Source organism: Crocuta crocuta, unplaced genomic scaffold, assembly GCF_008692635.1.
Source record: "Crocuta crocuta isolate KB4526 unplaced genomic scaffold, BGI_CrCroc_1.0 scaffold396, whole genome shotgun sequence".
Lineage (NCBI taxonomy): Eukaryota > Metazoa > Chordata > Mammalia > Carnivora > Hyaenidae > Crocuta > Crocuta crocuta.
Genome location: NW_027533259.1, coordinates 3197114 through 3218976, shown reverse-complemented (window position 1 = coordinate 3218976; position 21863 = coordinate 3197114). Strand labels below are relative to the sequence as shown.

The following is a 21863-nucleotide window of genomic DNA, read 5'->3' as shown; positions in this document are numbered from 1 at the left end:
ATAACCCCTTTTGTTAAAACCTTATCCTATATGGAAGTTGTTAGTCTTTATTTATCCCATGAGTCTAACACTGGGAAGAGAGAGAGCAGAGAGGAAAAATGAGAAAACAAATTCTCTTAGTCACCTTAGGCTATGGAGACATGTCTAAAGTTCAGTTTATCTTGTCTCAATCAGGATCACATATGAATTGTTCTATTCATAATCCACTTTTTTTTCCCACTCTGACCTATAAACTTTATTCAGTTTGTGTTTAATTTTTAACCACAATTCTTTAACAGAAGACCTTAATTATTTTACCTGAATTCCAACATCGGTGATTTTATAACACTCAGATAGAGAAAGTTCCTTTAATTTTTTATGTCTGGAAAGTATCATCAAACCCTAAAATATAAATAATATAAAGATCATTTTGTGATTATAATTTAGTACAAACAGTATATGTCTAGTAAAATAACAATCTTTTATGCAAACTGAAATAATTTAGCTTCTGTCTTATAATTCTTTACACTTAAATTGTAAAATTACTTCAGCAACATTTTAAATAAAAATTTCAAGTTTTGTAAAAAGCACAGTAGAATCCTCCTGAGACAAGGCAAATAAAAGCAAAAATAAGCTATTGGAATTACATCAAAATAAAAAACTTCTACACAGCAAATAATCAACAAAACTAAAAGGCAGCCTACTGAATGGGGGAAGATATTTGCAAATGATATATCTGATAAAGGGTTAAGTATCCAAAATAAATAAAGAACTTAACACTTAAAAAACAAATAATCCAATTAAAAAATGAGAAGACATGAATAAACATTTCTCCAAAGAAGATATCCAGATGGACAACAGACATATGAAAAGATGTGCATCATAACTCATCATCATGGAAATGCAGATCCAAACTACAATGAGATATCACCTCACACCTGTCAAAATGACTAAAATAAAAAACCTAAGAAATACGTGAGGATATGGAGAAAAAGGAACCCTCGTACACTCTTGGTAGCAATATAATTGCATTGTGTATATATAAAGTTACAGTTTGACCCATTTCAATGGAATATTATTCAGCCATAAAAAAGACTGAAATCTTGCCATTTGCAACAAAATGGATGGATCTATAGAGTATGAGGCTAAGTGAACTAATTCAGAGAAAGACAAATACTGTATGACATCACTCATGTGTACAATTTAAGAAACAAAACAAATGAGCAAAGGAAAAGAGAGAGAGAGAGGCAAAGAAACAGACTCTTACCCATAGGAAACAAACTGAGGATTACCAGAGGGGAAGTGGGTGGGGGGATGGGTAAAGTAGGGGAAGGGGAGGGAGGGTACACTTCTGATGGGCACTGAGCAATGTATGGAATTGTTGAATCACTGTATTGTACACAAAACTAATATAACACTGCATGCTCACTATATTGGATTTAAAATTTGTTTTAATAATAAAAATTTAAATTAAATTAAAAAATTAAAAGAGGGCATTGGCCACTCTTTCATTTCTCCTCCTCCTGCCCCAGGACCTAGCATAGGAAGAGGAAATTTAAAAAGTGTGACAGAATCCCAGAGCCAGAAATTTCCTTGTTACCTGTGTTTAGGTAAATATTATCTAAATCAATTATTTTGAAGACAGTTCATGTGACTAATTAATCTATTTGTCAGTAAATTCTTATTTGTGTCCAGCCTAAAAATCTGAAATCTTTAGCTCATTTTACTGTGTTTAATTGCTTGGAGAGGGAACAGATCTTTATATAAAGCCCTACAGACAGACAATCATTCATCAATGGCTCTCTTTTTCAGTTTAAAAGCTCTGTTTCTTGGAGTGCTTGGGTGGCCCAGTCAGTTGGTTAAGTGTCCGGCTCTTGACTTAGTCTCAGGCCATCATTTCACAGTTTGTGAGTTCGAGCCCTACATCAGGCTCTGTGCTGACAGCAAAGAACCTATTTGAGATTCTCTCTCTCTGCCCCTCCCACGCTCAGGTGCTCTTTATCTCTCTCTCAATAAATAAATAAAAATTTTTAAAAAGATTTAAAAGCTTTGTTTCTTTTTATTTAGAAAACATTGATTGTACCTCTTAGCTTTTAAATCTTTTAATGTGTGGTTCTGCTGTTTCATTTTTCAGTACTTTCTGCATTAAACTGGGGAAACTGATTAATGTGCCTTTTAGATGCCATTCTCTTCTTTTATTATGCTTCCTATAACAAGGTGGAAAATAGCAGTTTCCTCTCATTCTGTGGCCCCAGAGCTGACTGGCAGGAAAAATACCAGAAATGATATATGGATTTGTCCTTTTTAAATTTTATTTACAGGATTGTTTTACATTTTATTGAGTTTAAATACAGCACTTGGACCATAATTTAAAATGGGTTATGCAAATATTATATCCAGTTTTTTCAATGATGTACATATTAGGCCCTTTTGTTTAAAAAAAAAATCTAGGTCAAGGAAAGAAGTGCTTGAAAATCCTCTTAATTGATGCCACTGTTTAAACTGCAATTTCTAATTTCATTTAATGGTTTTGTATATCATCCAAAACTAAAATCACTCCATTCATTTTTAAAATGTTATTGCAAATGTGGGTTCTTTTGTTAGGAACACATTATGTTTTCTGCCTCCTTATTTCAAAACAAAAATTATTAAACCCTGTGGAGCCAGCACATGAGGTCTCGGTTCCAGATGTGGATGCTATTCTTTTACTCATGTTAGAACTGGAGCTTAGATATTCCCCCAACAGAAACCAAATTGTTTAAACAAAAGTAGTAAGTAAGAGATGCAAGGTTTGTCTCAGTGCCCTGTACTGGATAATAGCTAAGTATGTGTTACTCCTACGGGGAATTTGTCCTATGAAACTATCTCTGGAGTTTTCACTTCTGTATGTAGTCGAGTCAGAATTTTTTAAGGTGAACTAGAAACGAAGTACACCTGCAAAGTATGACATTTGACAGCCTATATTCTCTTTACCACTTTAAAGTGGTAAAATTTAAAATTACTGTGTGTTAATTAATATTAAAATAGAATGCTACATTTTGTCACTATCATTGTTCATTAAAATATATGGCCTCAAAATTTAATTAAGATAATTAGCCGTTAGGTGAATGCGTATCAAAACCACAATGAGATAGATATCACTACTTACCTACAATGATGGCTATACTTAAAAAGGCAGATAATAAAAAGTGTTTGTGAGAATGTGAAGAAATTAAAATCTTTATTCCCTGCTGACGGGAATGTAAAATGGTCCAGTCACTCTGGAAAATAGTCTGACATTTCTTCAAAATATTAACTATAAAGTTACCATATGACCCAGCAATTCTTCCACTCCTAAGTATATACCCAAGAGAAATGAAAATATATGTTATCACAAAAAACTGGACTCAAATGTTTTTTAGCAGCATTATTAATAATAGAAAAACAGTGAAATATCCATCAGTCCTCAGTTTTTGTCAGCATTCAAGAGTCTCTCATGGATGGATGTGGGGGGGAGGGGGGATGGGCATGGAGGAGGGCTCTTGTGGGGATGAGCACTGGGTGTTATGTGGAAACTAATTTGACAATAAACTATTTGTAAAAAAAAAGAAAAGAAAAGAAAAGAGAAAAACAGTGAAACAAGCCAAATGGCCAAATGGCCATCATCTGGTAAAAGGATAAATAAAATGTGTTATATCCTTATAATGGAATATTATTTAGCAATTAAAAAGTATGATGCATACTACCATATAGATAAACATTTAAAACATTATGCTGAGTAGAAGAACCAAACCCTAACAGCCATATATTGTATGATTCCACTGACTTGGAAGTCCAGAATAGGCAAATATATGGAACCAGAAAGTGGTTGCCTAGGGTGGGCTGGAGAGTGGGTCAAAGCCAGGGAGACACTGCTTAAGGGTTTCTTTTTGAGGTGATGAAAATGTTCTGGAATTAGATTGTGGTGATAGTTGCATAACTCCATCAATATATTAAAAACCACTAAATCATACACTTTGAATCACGGAGTTTTACAGTACTTAAATCATTTTTCAATAAAGATGTTTGTAAGAACTGACATTGATTGATGTAATAACCATATAGCTAAATACAGATTAGAAATAAATATTCCTACAGCATACTTCAGTCCAGGATGAACACAGAAATTTCTCAGACCCAGATGGCCAATCTCTTAGCAAGACAAGGAGCAAGAGATGCCATCATCTAATGTGCTGGACAAGTTATCTAAGGTCTTGCTGCTGTAAGTAAACACAATTTTGTAACTGATCAGCAACAAATCTGAGCCAGCTGGAGGAGACAAGGCCTGCACTGAAAATTGCCTTGTGCTCAAATGGGATGACAGCTTCTCAGTACAAGTGGAATACACAATTCCAGTCAACAGGATTCATTTTTAATGGCTTTTTGACTCAAGCTTTTCAGATAAATGACCTAAAGAACATCAGAGCCAGCTAGGTAAAATGTTTACATGGCACCGTGAGGTTCATAAATGCTCCAAATTAGGTGTTCCCTGAAACATTTGTTAAGTGCTTGGGATGGAAGTCCTAGGGGTTGGCTGATGCCAAACTTTTACTTCTAGGAGGGATGGCAAGAGAAGAGTGGGGAAACAAGACAAAAATAAGGAAGAATGAGGAATCAACAAAGGGGAGTGACTGGGCCTCGATGGGGCAAAGGGCAGGTGGATGCTTACTTTTCAGGGAAGTTGTAACCATGAAAATGTAAATCCTCCTTAATCTCCTTCAAAAGTAAGCCAAACTCATGAATGTTTTGCAGGAAAAGGTTTGGTTTATTTTCCCAAAGTATGCAAAGGGAATAAATTGTAATCAGGTGAAGCACAGAGGAAAGTTACTCGTGTGGTAGCCAGGATTGCAGGTGGTATAGGAGTGCAAGGTCCCAGGAATTCACAAGAGTCCTAAGGAGAAGTTTCCTTCTTTTCAGGCCATGGAATTGAGGGATCTGGATCTGAGGGGCTTAAGAATTCCTAGTAATTGGTTTATATTATAGCTCTGGTATCAGGTCCACAGCATCAAGACATAAGACACAAAAGGAAGCAGTCACCAAGTCCCAAGAGCCTTTATGTCATTCTAAGGAATTTGGACCTCATTCTGTGCAACAGAATAAAACAAAACTTTCCTTCTTGAAGGAATAGGAGTTAATACATAAGTGACCATAATATGAAGACGAGGAGCATGTGTTTTGAGAGAGGTATAGGGACCACAGACCAGGGGGTGGCAGTCTAGAAAAGACTTTCATGAAGGAGGGAGAATTTGAATTAAGGCTTAAAGACTGAGTAAGATTTTGACAAGCAAAATAATAAGAATAGTGTTTCAGGCTGAGGAGATGACATGAACAAAGATTTCATAAGGATTGTGTGAATTGTTTGGGAAGTGGTTCAGTAGAAGTAGTGGGAGGGGCCACTGAACACTGCCAGGAACAGCTACGTGTACAAAAGACACTTCAGAGCAGACAAATCTTTGAAAACAATTCTCCCCAACCCCAATTTTACATTTGGAATTGTTTAGCAGATGTATACAGACATCAGAGATGAACTAGTTACCAAATGTTGGAATGGTATGTGTGTGTGTATTTAGTACACAGCTAAGTCAAACACCCATATACTCATATACTCCTTACCTAAATTGACCAGTTGTAAACATTTTGCTACATTGTTTAATTAATATGAGTGTGTGTATAAATATAGTTTCATTATTAATATATCTGTATGAATATAGTTATATATACATATCATATACATAGTATATATTTATAAGTCTGTCTATATATACATATATACGAGTTTTCTTGATGCATTTTTTTAAACTGGAAGTTTGTACCTCTAAATCCCCTTCACCTAATTTGCTCATCCTCCCCATCCCTTCCTCTCTGACAACCACCAGTTTCTTGTCTGTATTCATGTTTGTGTTTTTTTTGTTTGTTCCTTTTTTAATTATTCTTTAGATTCCACATATAAATGAAATCATATGATATTTGTCTGTCTTTATCTGACTTATTTCACTTAGCATAAGACCTTCTAGGTCCATCCATGTTGTCCCAAGTGGCAAAAGCTCATTCTCTTTTATAGCTGAGTAATACATAATTGTGTGTATAAACACACACACACACACACACACACACACACACACACACACACACCCCTCCTCTTTACCTATTCATCTATTGATGGACACTTAGGTTGCTTCCGTATGTTTGCTTTTGTAAATAATGCTGCAGTAAATAAAGGGGTGTATATATTTTTTCAAATTAGTGTTATCATTTTCTTTGGGTAAATATCCAGTAGCAGAATTGCTGGATAATATGATATTTCTATTTTTAATTTTTTGAGGAACATCCACACTTTTCCACAATGGCTGCATCAATTTACATTCCCACCAACAGTACAGAAGAGTTCTCCTTCCTCCATATCCTTGCCAACACTTATTATTTCTTTTCTTTTTGATACTAGCCATTTCTGATAGGTGTGAGGTGATAAATCATTGTTGTTTTGATTTGGATTACCCTGCTGATTAGTAATGTTGAGTATCTTTTGATATGTCTATTAGCCATATGTCTTCTTTGGGAAAATGTGTATTCACATCCTCTGCCCATTTTTTCACTGGATTATTTGTTTTTTAGGTATTGGGTTGTATAAGTTCTTTATATATTTTGGATGTCAACCCTTTATTGGATATATCATTTGCAAATATCTTCTTTCATTCACTAAGTGTCCTTTTTACTTTGTTCATGGTTTCCTTTGCTCTGCAAAAACTTTTATTTTGGTGTAGTCCCAATAGTTTATTTGTGCTTTTGTTTCTCTGACCTGAGGAAACATGTTCATAAATATGTTTCTAAGGCTGATACCCAAGAGATTACTGCCTATGTTTTCTTTCAGAAGTCTTATGGTTTCAGGTCTCACGTTTAGGTCTTTAATCCATTTTGAGATTAATTTTGTATATGGTGTGAGGAAGTGGTCCAATTTCATTCTTTTGCCTTCTTTTGTAGCTATCCAGCTTTCCCAGCATCACTTATTGAAAAGACTGTCTTTTTCCCATTGTATATTCTTGCCTCCTTTGTCATGAATTAATTGGCCATATAAACATGAGTTTATTTCGGGGCTTTCTATCCTGTTCTATTGATCATTGTGTCTGTTTTTGTCCCAGAACCATACTCTTTTGCTTACAATAACTTGGCAGTATATCTTGAAATCTGGGATTGTGATACCTGCAGCTTTGTTCTTTCTCAAGATTGCTTTGGATATTCTAGGTCTTTTGTTAGTTCCATACAAATTGAAGGGTTATTTGTTCTAGTTCTTTGAAAACTACTATTGGTATCTTGATAGGGATTGCATTGGATCTGTAGATTGCTTTGGGTAATACGGACATTTTGACAACTTTAATTCTTCTATTCCATGAACATGAATTTGTTAGGGGTTTTTTGATTATCAGTTCAATTTTATTACTCATAACCAGTTTGTTCAAAATTTCTATTTCATCCCCATTCAGTTTTGGAAGACTGTAACTTTCTAAGAATTTATCCATTTCTTCTAGGTTGTCCAATATGTTGGCATATAATTTTCCATAGTATTCTCATATATTTGTGTTGTTGGTTGTTATTTCTTCTGTTTCATTTCCAAAACTATTTTAGTCCTCTCTCTCTCTTTTTTGATGTGGCTGGCTAAAGGTTTGTCAATTTTGTTTATCTTTTCAAAGTACCAGCTCTTGGTTTCATTCATCTTTTTTATTTTTTTGTCTCTATTTTATTTATTTCCACTGTAAGCTTTATTATTTCCTTCCTTTTACTAACTTTGGGCTTTGGTTGTTCTTCTTTGCCTAATTCCTTTAGGTGTAAGTGTATATTGTTTATTTGAGATTTTTCTTATATTGAGGCAGGCCTGAATCACTACAAACTTCCTTCTTAGAACTACTTTTGCTACATCCCAAAGGTTTTGGACTGTTGTGTTTTCATCTTCATTTGTCTCCATGTATTTTAAATTTTCCCCTCTTCACTGACCCATTGGTCCATTAGTAGCATGTTGTTTAGCCTCCATGTGTTCGTGGCTTTTTTTTTTTTTTAGTTTTTTTTTTCTTGTAATTGATTTCTAGTTTATACCATTGTGTTCAGAAAAGATGCTTGATGTAAATTAGACCTTCCTAAATTTATTGAGAATTGTTTTGTGGCCTAACATGTGATCTATCCTGAAGAATGTTCTATGTGGAGTTGAAAAGAATGTGTATTCTGTGGTTTTGGGGTTGAGTGTCCTGTATATATCTGTTAAATCCATCTAGTCTTATTCACAGCAATTGTTTCCTTGTTAATTTTCTGTCTGGATGATCTATTCACTAATGTAAGTGATGTGTTTAAGTCCCCTACTATTATTGTATTACTGTCAGTTTCTTCCTTTATGTTTGTTTAGCTTGATGTATTTAGGTACTCCATGTTGAATGCATAGACATTTGGAATTGTTATATATTTCATATTATGTATGTTATAAATTTACCTGAACCATTTGAAAATAAGTTTCAGATATCATGATGCTTTACCCCAGAATATTCTGTATGTTCTCAGTCAGTTAAGCATCCTACTTTGGCTCCGGTCATGATCTCACAGTTCATGAGTTCGAGCCCCACATCGGGCTCTGTGCTGATAGTGCAGAGCTGGAGCCTGCTTCAGACTCTGTATCTCCCTCTCTCTCTGCCCCTTCCCTGCTCACACTCTGTCTCTCTCTCTCTCTGTCTCTCTCAAAAGTAAATAAACATTAAAAACATTTTTAAAGACATTTTCCCATATACACAGTATATATAGTATTATAATACTTAAAATTAATAGTAATACCATACTATTTAACATAAACCAATATTTGTTTTTTATTCAGGACTCAGAGTCCATGCACTGCATTTAGTTGTCCTGTCTCTTTAGCCTTTTTTTTTTCCTTTAAATTTTGTCTTTTAAGCCATTGACTCATAAAGATCTCAGGCCAATCATTATGTAGAACGTCTCTCATTCTGGATTTGTCTGATTGTCCCTACTGACTAGATTCTAGGTAAATATTTTCTGCAAGACTACTACCTGGGTGCTGTTGCATCCCTTTAGGGGTACATATATGAGACACCCCACTATGCGTGATGCTGCTTACTCACTTGACTCAGGTGGTAACTGTAGCTCGCTTCAATAGAGTGTAACTTTACTTTTGATTTAATAAATAATCTGTGGTATGATTCTTTGAGAGAAACAAGAATACTCTGTTTCCCAGAAACATTTTAGCCAGTGGTTTTAGCATTAATTGGTGATCCTTGCCTAAATCATTTATTCCATTAGGAGTTGCAAAATGCTGATTTTTCTAATTCTGTCCTTCCTTCTATATTTTTTAGCTCTTTTCTAGCTTTTCTATCACCCTTTCTCTTCAGTGTTGCTGGCTATTTTGGGAGGTGTTTTGAATAAGATTATTTTATTTTTTTATTTTCATTTTTTTAATGTTTTATTTCTGAGAGAGAGAGAGAAAGAGAAAGAGAGAGAGTGTGAGCAGGGGAGGGTCAGAGAGAGAGGGAGACACAGAATCAGAAACAGGCTCTAGGCTCTGAGCTGTCAACACAGAGCCTGGCATGGGGCTCGAACCCACGAACCATGAGATCATGACCTGAGCCAAAGTCAGACACTTAACTGACTGAGCCACCAAGTTGCCCCAAGATTATTTTAGACCTAACAACTATTGCGGTTAACTTTTTGTGTTACCTTAACAATCTTTAAATTTTCCCAACTCTCTGCTGAGCACATTTACAAAATAAAGTTACTGTTTTGGTTGGTGTGATTATATTACTTGTTGGCAAAAGATGACACAATGAGGAAAACAAAAACACCAATATTTTGCCTTGTTGTAAGACTGAACATTTGGTCATAATTTAAAAACAAACAAAACATGTTTTATAAATGAAATTGAAGTGGGTGAAACCTTATTAAATAAAGCTTAACATTCTGAAAGTAAATTTATTCTTTAAAATTTGCACATGAATTTTTTCTGAGATACTGTGTTTTTAGAAAAAGCCTGGAAAGATGGTCTAGGAATATTAACATTAGAATAAAATATAATGTAATTTATCTGACAGCCACATTGCTCCAAATCACCTTCTAGCATGTTTCAGTTTGGAAACTGTCAACACTTTAAAAATCCCAGAATAGTTAATAAGCATAAATAAACTTTATAATCTGTCCTGCATATGGTAAATAAACAATTTCTTAAGAAAAAAAATCTATGTAAAATTACATAAGATTGCATAGTTTGTTCACCGTTTAATTCTTTACAAGCAGTGGCTTATGGGCTTTCCAATTAAAATACTAAAATTAATCTCTTTCTCACAGTACTGAGATAAGCCATTGTAAAAATATGGAGAAAATATGACAAATGATTAAAACTACATTATTATAAGCAGTTCATACAACTTGGCAGAAGTATTGAGACCCCAATGTATGAATGAGATACTTTTGAGAAGGTATCTCAAAAGAAAATTCATAGAAGATGAAATATAATTGCAATGAAATGCAGCATATATAGGACAAAATTACTAGTATTTCTAGAAATTTTTAAGTTTATGTATTTATTTTGAGAGAGAGAGAAAGAAAGAAAGCACAAGCAGGAGAGGGACAGAGAGAGAGAGAGGTGAGAGAGAATCCCAAGCAGGCTCTACACTGTCAGCACAGAGCCCAATGTGGGGCTTGATCCCACAAACTGAGATCATGACCTGAGGCAAAATCAAGAGTTGGGCATTTAACCAACTGAGTCACAAAGGGAAACCTAGAATTTTTTTAAATGAAAATTCAAATAACAATAAAATTCTAATTCCTAGCTATTTTTGTGAAGTTAGACCAGGAAATATTGATGAATCAGTATAAGTCTACCATAGTTGTTTTATTACTGATGGCAATAAAAATTGCTACAACCCCCATCGGGAAAGCAAATGGCCAAAACAACAAAATGTTCTCTTCAATAGAGGAGAAAAGTTGATGGGGGGAAAGTTTATAACAACTTGCTTGCCTTATTCCTGTTTTTACACTCAAACCTAGAATTACTGCTTTAAATATTGTGGAACTTTGCTAATTATGTATCAAACAAAAGAAGAAAAGAAGAAAGAAAAGAAAGAATGAATGAATGATGAATACATGAAATTTCTCAATGTTTGTGAAAAATAATTTAGAATAATTGGGAAAAAACAACACATGCGCTCATCATTAAGTCTTTTTGTACATCAGCAAAGAATTATACAAAACATTAATACCATACTTAATTCCTTTATCCAGACCCACAACAGTACTGGGCAGTTTACTGTCTATTCCAAACAAACTGAAACAGCACACAGTACCAACATTCAAGCAAAATACTAAGCTGTGAATGTTGGCATGTACAAGTATATACATAGATGAGCAATTTTATTTTACAAAAAGTTGATGCTTCTATCTTCACAGTACTTGAGCCACCTTTGAAATTTGACCTTGCTGACAATCTCCTGCTTTCGAAAATACCACCTCGCTTGATTCACTTGATATCGGTCTGAACTCTTTCCTCCCCTACCTCTCTGGATATTCATTTTCAGCTTCCTTTGTGGGTTCACTTTCCAAACACACCTTTTCCAGGAGCCTTATACTTGACCTCTTTTCACCTTCTGTCTCTCATCCATCCGTGACTTCAACCATGTCAATTATCTCTACATCTAGTTCAGATCCCTTTCCTGAGCAACAAATCTTTCCTAATTGATAATTAGACACCTCAATGTGCCATATACACCTGAAACTCATCATTGTTACTTTCAGAAGAGTACTATTTCAGTTTTTCCTATTCTTTCGGCTAGCTTCAGCAAGGACTCTGGTAAATGCCTCATGATGGACTTCTCTTCAGGTATCTTGCACTTTTCTCTGAATTTTGCAACTTTTATGATTCTCTTTATGGGTCCTATATTTCCCTGGCTGGGAAACCTATAAATATAACCTGTGCAACTTAGCATATTTGATGTTTGAATACAGGATGTTAAAAACACATTCTATGAGATAAGATGCAGTGTGGTACCCAGGAGTCTAGAATAACTGAGAACTCTGATGTAACTATTGGGGGTTTAGATCACGAGAAATCTAAAAAGAACAAAAGGTCCCTGACAGCAAACTTAAGAAGTCTCCTTTCATATTGCCCTTTTTTTTTTTTTCTTGAGGAGAAAAATGAAATGGAAGTTGTAATAGAGGGTATAGAACTTGGAGGTTCTTGAAAATCTTTGTATAAATTTTCTACTTTCAGTAATGGTTAAATTGGAATATACCAAATTACTATAATTCCTTGCCAGACATATTGAGGAACAAAAGAAAACAAAAATGGTGATTCCAAAAGTCAAATGGCTATGTCTTCTTTTCTTCTTTTCATCACTCAGTATTGAAGGCGCCCATAGTGTAGAGAGCTGTGTCCTAGGACTAGAATCAAACACGTCTAAAATGGAATTCAGCATCTTATTTCCAAGTCCTAATCTCTCTCTTAGGTTCTTTTTCTGGGTACTGGTACCACCATGTCTGCAGTTGACCAAGTAAAAACTTGGGAATCTTCTATGTCTCCTCCTATCCCCTCTGTTCTCCATATCCAGCCAATCAGTCACCAAGCCCTCCCTACCTATATACTTCCTAAATATCTCTCATACATGTCCCTTCTGCCACCACTATCAAAACCTCATTTCTAGCTGTATGAGTTCTACTCAGAGTTCCTCAGTGGCTCCCACTGCATATAGCACGAGTCTGAATCCCTTTGCAGAACAGCCTAAGCCAGTCACATTCTGTCCTCTACCTCTTTCTCCAGCCTCATCCCCTATCTTCTTGGCTTGTGTTTTGACAGTGCAAAGTCACCTGTGGATCTCCCAATACAAACCCTCTTTCATGTCTCCATGCCTTCTTACCTGTTTCTTCCTCCACTAAGAATGACCATCTTTTCCTTGTAAACATCTACTGAAGCTTTCAGCTGCACCTGAAAAGCTGATAAGTGTCCCCTGACTTCTCTACAAATAGACAACAGAGACATAAGCACTCACTTTTCAACTCATCCATGCTACTAAGATACAGCATATGTACCTAGATATATGTATCTTCATCACAACAAATATACCTCACATGTCATAATTTGAATAAATTATTGCTAAGGTGTACTAACTGCTTACCATATGCACTATGTTAAGCAGTTTACATTTATTATCCTATTTAATCCTCACAACACTATGAGGAAAGTATATTTTAAACACTAGGGTTTTTTTTGTTTTGTTTTGTTTTGTTTTTTTTTACAAATAGTTTATTGTCAAATTGGTTTCCATATAACACCCAGTGCTCATCCCCACAAGTGCCCTCCTCAATGCCCATCTCCCCCCTCCCCCCCACATCCATCAGTCCTCAGTTTGTTTCTCAGCATTCAAGAGTCTCTCATGGTTTGCCTCTCTCCCTTTCCCCCACCGTTTCCCCCCTTCTTCTCCCCCATGGTCCTCAGTTAAGTTCCTCCTAATCCTCCTATACGTGCACTGTTTTAAACACTGTTTTAAAGTGTTTTAAAGAGAGGGAAATAGGGTGCCTGCATGGGTCTGTTGGTTAAGCATCCTACTTTGGCTCAGGTCATGATCTCCTGGTTCATGAGTTCAAGTCCCACCAGCTCTCCGCTGTCAGTACAGAGCCCACTTCAGATCCTCTTTCTCTCTGGTCCTCCCCTGCTTGCTTGCTCTCAAAAACAAACATTTAAAAAAATAAAATAAGGGGCGCCTGGGTGGCTTAGTCGGTTAAGTGTCCGAATTTCGCTTAGGTCATGATCTCACGGTTCGTGGGTTCGAGGCCTGCGTCGGGCTCTGTGCTGGCTGCCAGCTCAGAGCCTGGAGCCTGTTTCAGTCTGTGACTCCCTCTCTCTCTGACCCTCCCCTGTTCATGCTGTCTCTCTCTCTCTCCTAGAAATAAATAAAACATTTTAAAAAAAAATAAAAAATAAAAACGAAGAGAGGAAAATGGCACAGAGAGGTTAAGTAATTTGCCCAAGGTCTCATAGTGTGATGTCAACAGACAAGATGTGAACCCATACTCTGAACTTAGGATTCGGGTAACTTTTAACCAAGTAGTGTTGTTACTCTTACTGTTACTGTTTTGCCACTAGACTGTACCGTGAGACCAGAACTATGGTTGTAAATTTAGGCTCCCAGAACCTCACATACTGTTTAACACACAGTTGACAATGAATAAATATCTGTGAAAGGGTGAGTAGTCTGTAAAATTATCTGTTTTTATGGAGCCAATTTTCTCTTATCCTGTGGCATATTCTTAGAAATCTTGGTTAGAATATTTCCCTTAGTAATTATGTGAGTTAGTGTTTATATTTCATATGTTCCTTTCTGAACAATTTGCTCTGTTTGATATTCCTTACCACATTCTTTTAGAAATGAAGAACAAAACTTATACTTGGAAATATGTTTTATCTCAATTAATATATCCTCTTTCTTTTACTTTTTTTTTTTTAATGTTTATTTTAGACAGAGACAGAGCATGAGCAGGAAGGGGCAGGGAGAGAGAGGCAGACACAGAATCATAAGCAGGCTCCAGGCTCTGAGCTGGCAGCACACATCCTCTTTCCAAAATCAATGATAACACTATCTTGTACAAAATCCTCCAGAATGTATCTTAGCCTCACAAGTGATTTCCCCTTTTATACTACGGTTAGCAATTAAAATTTTATAAAAATAATTTACCTTTCTTTTTTCAATTATTTTTATTTATTTCTACTTAACTTGATTATGAATTTTGAGTATGAATTTTGTTATCATATTTTTTAATGTATTTACCATTCTGACCTAATTTACTGACCTACAGGTCTAAAAGAAAGCAGGCTTTGATTAACACACAGAAATAGGTCCTCTATATATTTATGGAGGGAAAGAAAATCAGCATCTATGTTACCTAGGAATAGAGCAACTACCTTTGAGACTGCTTGCCTCCTACCTGATGGAGATCAAGAGGAGAGAGAGTTCTGGCACCAAAAACTCTCCTTGAGGGAAGTGACGAGCTTAAATTGTTCACTTCCTTTTACAATGTTTCTAGTAGGCATTTTGCTGGATATAGGAGACAATTGCTTGTAACCTCTGTAAGGAAAGCCACTATTGGTAATGATGGTATTAACAGATTCATCTAAAGCCACTAGCTAGGAGAAGGGCCTGGAAAGGACCCAAAAGAGGTCCAGCTCCATATGAAAGAGTATAACCAGGGCAGAATTCTTGTTATGTGCTTTTGACAATCCAAGGCAAACGCATTTGCCTCTGAGTTTCCCTGCTTCCTTTTAACTCCCATTCTTTCTATTTATTGAATCCCAGGCGATTTCATGTGTTTCCTGCTTTAGAGGTTTTGTTTCAATGAGCCTCAGGCCTTATTTATGTGTGTGTTCCATGCAGATGGGTGGTCTCTTGAAAGTGTATCATCAGTGAAGACATGCAGCTGTAAGCACTCCTACTCCAACTCAGAGCATAACCGGGAAAATGTGGAAATTAAAGAAGCCTTAAGTGTTTGGTTGGAAGGAAGGAAACGGCACGAGATTCATTCATTCACTCACTGACTCACAAATCAAATATTTTACATGCCTCTTATGTACTAGGCATTATGCTAGGCTTCCGAAAGATGGGATGATCCAGGCCTTACCATCAAGAAGTTTATGGTGTTGTAGGAAGACAGGTCTGCAACCACTATTAACATATAATGAGTTAATGGCTTTAGTGGGGGCATTGTGAAGTATGGTAGAAACAAGACAGAGAAATCCTAAGTCTGCCCAGGAATTCCAGGAGAGCTTCACACAGTTCAAACTTGAGGGACAAGCAAGAATTTACTAGGTGGACAAGGAAAGAGGGTGTTTCAGACACAGGGAATAGCTTGCAGAGATGGGAAGGCAAGGGGAGCGTGACACGTTCAAGGAGCTGTAGGAGAGTCAGTCAGTTCTGTGTCTGTGGGGCCAAAGATGAAAAGGGGGTGTCTGGGGGAAGGGAAATGGTAGAGGTAGGCAGTGACAATCTCAGGAAGAGATTGGACATTTACACTAATTGTTTATACTTTAAACTGTAAGCAGGGACGCCTGGGTGGCTCAGTCGGTTGAGCGTCTGACTTCGGCTCAGGTCATGATCTTGTGGTTCGTGGGTTCGAGCCCCGCATCGGGCTCTGTGCTGACAGCTCAGAGCCTGGATCCTGCCTTGGATTCTGTGTGTGTCTCTCTCTCTGACCCTCCCCTGCTCACGCTGTCGCTCTCTCTCTCTCAGAAATAAATAAAACATTAAAAAAACTAAAAAATAAATAAATAAAATAAACTGTAAGCACTGTGGGGCTCCTGAAGAATTATGCTCCAGAAAGCGTTAGGCTCTGATTTGCATGCCGAAGGATCACACTGCAGCTGAGTAGAGAACAGATTTGAAAACAGTCATATTTAAGGCAAGCGAGGTTAGTAAGGAGAAATAGTGTTTGAACTGTGGCAGTGGCAGCAAGGATGGAGAGGAGGCAAAGGGATACATATAAGAGGTATTTATATCATATACCAGTTAAACTTTATAACATATACAATTAAAATCAACATGGAATGCACATGCCAATATTCAATCAGAATTTTTTTGCAATTCAATGAAAATAATTTGTGTGCTACCAATAATTCAAGAGGTATTATTACTGGGAGGCCATCTAAATAGATAGCACCTCTCTGGAGAACTATGCTGTGATAGACAGAAATAAGATAGGGGGGAGGGAGGTCCTGGGTGGCTCAGTCGGTTAAGGGTCTGACTTAGGCTCAGGTCATGATCTCACGATTTGTGGGTTCGAGTCCAGCGTTGGGCTCTGTGCTGACAGCTCAGCCTGGAGCCTGCTTCAGATTCTGTGTCTCCCTCTCTCTCTCTGACCTTCCCCTGCTCATGCTGTGTGTGTGTCTCTCTCTCAGAAATAAATAAAAAAACATTAAAAAAAGAAATAAGATAGAGGATATTAGGAACTAGAGAATGCTTATTTAAGAAAAACACAGAGATATTAGCGTCACCATGTGATTGATGCTTTCTTAAAGAGAGAATGCATCAGTAAAATAAAACCCATTGATACTGCCTTGGAATGATCTGGACTGAGAAGTGTGATTTTCTGATAATTATGGAGAACATGATCAATGTTTCTTATAAAATTCCTTCAAGAAATCTTGAATGGTACCATTCGCCAAGATGCATTAACTATTGTTATGATCATCATTGATTGTTTTCTCAGCATCTGCCTATGGCAGGCACACGAAGAATAGAAGGAGGAGCATCCCAGGCAGAAGTTACAACATGTATAAAGGTCTTGAGGTAGGAAAGATGTTGACTTGTTTCAGGAGCAAAAGGAAGGCAGTGGGGCTGGAGGAAAGGAAATGAGGGGAACAGGGGCATGAGATGATATTGGAAGGATAGGCAGGAATCTGTTTAACAATAAATATTCTTCCAAATTTTGGTCCTTTCCTGGTTTAACTTCTGGGTTTTATTAAACACTGTTGGCTATTCCCTCAATACTCCACACATGGCTACACTCACCTGGTTCTCTTACAACCTTGCTCACCTTCTTTCTTTAGTCTCCTTTATGGAGACTTATTCCATAAGACTCACCTTATATCCACTCCTTAAATATTGGTACTCTGTTGTGTTCCTCCTGGGTGCACATTTCTCCTCACTTCCCACACTCCCTGAAGATCTTGGCCACAATGAAGCCTCTGTGCTAATGATTCCCATATCTCAATCTCCCTTCAAGATCTCTCTCCCAAGCCTTTGGCCATAACACCCCATACAATCTAACTGTGTCTGATAAAAGTGAAATCAGCTTTCCTTCAAAACATTTTCCAAGGTAGGACCTCCATCCACCCAAAGTCAGATTTTTGGAATCATTCTTATCCTTCACTGCGGGTCCTGATCTTCCATGACTCAGCAATTCTTGAATATGTTCTTTCCAGGCTAGTTCTGGCCTCTCCCTAGTTCAAAAATTCCTCATATATTCCTACGAAAAGACCTCCCACTGGTCTCTCTACCTTTAGTCTTTTTCTCCTCCAATCTGTCCCCCAGAGAACAACCCAAATAATCTACCTAAATTGGGAGGCTATTATGATTGTGACTTCCCTACTAACTGCTATTTCCTCATCCACTGGTTCGAGTCCAAGCTCCTTGGCATAGGAAGGAATTCCTCAGTGATATCTCCTTTTCATAGTATATTTTAGTAGTATTAAGCTACATAAAGTTCCTTGAACAAGCATGCATTTGCCCATGCTTGCATGTCGAACAGGCTGAGTTAAGAGATCCCTTCCTCTCTTCTTCCAACACTATACCTGCCACACCGTGTTTAAATTACCCATATTTACCCTTCCAAATTGGGCTGCAGAGAACAGATCTTATTCACATTTGATAACCCTAGAGTTCAGCATTTGTTCCTTCATTCGTGAGTATTTATCAAGTGTCTACTATCCCCAGGATTCTGGGAAAACAGCAGTGAACAAAACAAAGTCTCAGTCTTCATGGATCTCACATCCTAGTAAGGGAACTCCAGGAAATATTGTACATTATGGGCACTCAAGATATGGTACTCATAATTAAAAATTTCAAAAATCAGGAGCACCTGGGTAGCTCAGTCAGTTAAACGTCTGACTCTTGATTTCGGCTCAGGTGGCGATCTCACAGTTCAGGAGTCTGAGCCCCATATTGGGCTCCATGTTGACAGTGAGGAGTCTGCATGCGATTCTGTTTTCCTCTCTACCCCTCCCATGCTCTCTCTATCTCTCTCTCTCTCTCAAAATAAATTTAAAACATAAGACTTTTTTTTTTAATTTAAAAAAATAAAAATATCAAAAATCAGGCAAATGAAAGAGCCTTAAACCACTGTCTACGCACACTGTCTGGAACATTACTCTGACTCATTTTTCCTTTAAACAGCAAATATGGCAGTGACTAAGGCAACTTAAGCAATAGATTGAACTTCCCTAACTGTAGGTACTGTGATCTTCAGTAAGTGATAATTCTCCCAACCAGAGGAAAACATTTTCCCACATACATGGAGATATAACCTCATATTCAAACAATCCTCTGAGGTAGTAAGGGAATGAATACATCCCACTTAATGAAACATTAAGAAAAGCTGTCTAAGAGATTAAAGACTTTTAATGATACTTTAAGATACCATCACATTAGTAAGCTATTTCCCTCACTTGTAAAACCTGTTCTCTTTATATTAGAAGAGGAAAATGGATTTATTTCCTCACTCTCTAAAATATTCTTTCTAGATAACTTGTTATACATACTTTGATTACTGGATCATACATTAATCACTATTTTCTATTTATCATAAGAAACATATACAGCTTTAAGTAACTGTGTTATCCTCTTAGCTCCCCTCATTTAAGCTAGCTCTTTCACTTAAGCATCTTTCTAAATTTCTAAATATCTGTACTTTTGCTTTCACTGATTAACTTCCTTGCGAGTTTCCATGACTTTCAGAGTGCAACATACCTTCACACTCTGCAAACCTAAAAAGCTCTTCTGTCTCTGAGGAGTGAATTTCAGTGACTTCTCTGCTTATTTTCTGAGCTCTCTACATTTCTCTAAAGCTGTCTTGCAGGTGACTCAAACCAAACAGCAACCCTGCTCCTCACAGTGTGGAAAGGACACAGCTCAGTAAGGGATGCCACCATTTAAAGAGATGCTCAAGCCAAAAATCTGGCTTCATCCCTTATTCCCTCCCTTTCTTCTTTACCCCATACTCAATCTATTTCTATCTCCTGGTGATTCATTTTCCTCCGTTTCTCTCAAATCTGCAGACTTTGCTTCAACCCTACTATCATCTTCTCTAGCTCTTGCCATAATGCAGACGCTCATAACTGGATTACTGCTTTATAATTAGCCTCTTGTTCATCTATTATTCCCATGTCTGTCCAGCAGGTAGTCATCTTTAAAACATGTTTGTCTGACCTGGTTACAGTCTAATTGACAGTCCTGAATGTCCTTCCATTGCCAAAAGGGCAGAGGACAAATTCCTCAGTGTTGCTTCTGGGTCCCTCATGACCTGGTCCTTGCTTGTCTCCTAGGCATCATCCCTTCTCACTCTCCTCATGATCAAGCCATACCCAAGGTGCACATTTCCTTGATGCCACCGTACTTGTAAATTTCTGTGTCTTTGTTCAGGCTGTTTCTTTGGCTCAGTACATACCCCTTCTTTCTCTCTTGGAAAAGGTCTTTTCTGATTCTCTAAGGGAGGCTGTTCCCTATACCCATCACAGTTTGTGACAATTGTCACATGCCTGAGGAGCCATGTCTGTCTTGTTCATCCAGCACTACTCCCAATACTGACTACAAAGTAGTCAGAATAAAGATTTGTTAACTAAATGAGTAGTGCCATTCTACTCATTATTGAAAAAAAATTGGGAGTGAACATAATTATTAGAAAATGTAAGAAAGGTTTTTTTTTTTCCAAAAGGCATAATTGGTCTATAACTTCCAGAGTTTAAATCCCATATGTTAAGTCTCTAGTCAGATTTGCACTTCATCAGACCTACAATCCAGACTGATGTTTACGTGTCCAAACTGATATCTAGGCTAACTGATTTTATTTTGACTATTTGAAGTTAGCTTCCACAGCTGTTGTGGTACTCTATTGTCAACATTTGCCTTTTATTTATTTTTTATTTTTTTAAATTTATATTCAAGTTAGTCAACATATTTTTTATTTTTATTATTTTTTAGTCAATTGCCTTCTAGATCAGAGTTTAAACAATTTAGAGGAAAAAAGCAACAACCTTCAGAAGACTTATTTTTCAATGTTTTAGCAGAATATAACTAGCATTCTCCCCCACAGATATCCATTTACAGCTCTCTCAGAGTGTATATATTCCTTACAAGAAAAACAACAACAGTGAATGGGACTTGAGGCTATATTTTTAAGTTTTTACCTTGTCCTCCATATATAGAACTTTAATATATGGTCTTTGAAAATAAAAACTCAGTTTTCCCCAAATGCTAAAAACTAGGCTAAAGCATTTAAGCTTCACTGCTTTTGCTCAACAAACGTTCACCGCTCAGGCTTGCAAGGAGTGCTGTGGCGGAACGATACTGTGATGTGTTTTGTAATGTGCTTTGATCCTACACCTCTGTGACCTCGTGACCCTTCTAACAGCAGCTGGGCATTCTACTTGTATGTGTCAGGGAAAGGTTTTCACAGAAGAACACAGGAGGAAAAAATATAGATCCCAGGCCTTTAAGCTTTAAATTTAAAAAAAAAAAAATTTTTTTTAATGTTTTATTTATTTCTAGGAGAGAGAGAGAGAGACAGCGTGAGCAGGGGAGGGTCAGAGAGAGAGGGAGTGACAGACTCTGAAACAGGCTCCAGGCTCTGAGCTGGCAGTCAGCACAGAGCCCGACACGGGGCTCGAACCCACGAACCGCGAGATCATGACCCAAGCGAAAGTCGGACGCTTAACCGACTAAGCCCCCCAGGCGCCCCAAGCTTTAAATTTTTAAACGATGAAAGACTTGAGACATAGTATTTTTCAAACCATGTAATCAGTTTTTCCCACCCCCAGATTAGATAGTCTGTATCAAGAGAAGAGAAGAAGAGCTAAAAAGAAAACAAGGGAGAGGAACAGAAGGGGAAGAGGAGGGAGAGAGCAGGGAAAGGGACAGGAAAGGGAAGAACGAGGGGAAGAGCACAGGAAGGGGGAACCAGGGGGAAGCAAGAATGAGATACTGGGGGATCCCCCACTCAAGGCCCTGTTCTAGATCTTCCTGGACTCTGCTCAGTTGCACAGAAGGTTGGAACCTCCTGATAGGTTTGGGGACCTAAGTAAATGGAAACCCATCCCTCCTTTCTCTGGAACAGTTGTGAAAAGCATC

The 21863-nt window shown here is 37.2% G+C and overlaps 1 protein-coding gene across 4 annotated transcripts in view; it reads right to left on the bottom strand.

Moving 5' to 3' along the window:
- FBXL13 (F-box and leucine rich repeat protein 13) overlaps window positions 1–21863 on the bottom strand; it is a 194568-nt gene that overhangs the window by 24503 nt on the left and 148202 nt on the right. For 3 of the 4 annotated variants that reach the window (XM_077746953.1, XM_077746956.1, XM_077746954.1), the window contains exon 18: window positions 298–381. The exons of the other annotated variant lie outside the window; for it this stretch is intronic. In XM_077746953.1, coding sequence (XP_077603079.1) covers window positions 298–381 — 84 coding nt within the window. The remainder of the gene's footprint in view (window positions 1–297; window positions 382–21863) is intronic. 4 annotated transcript variants of the gene reach the window in all.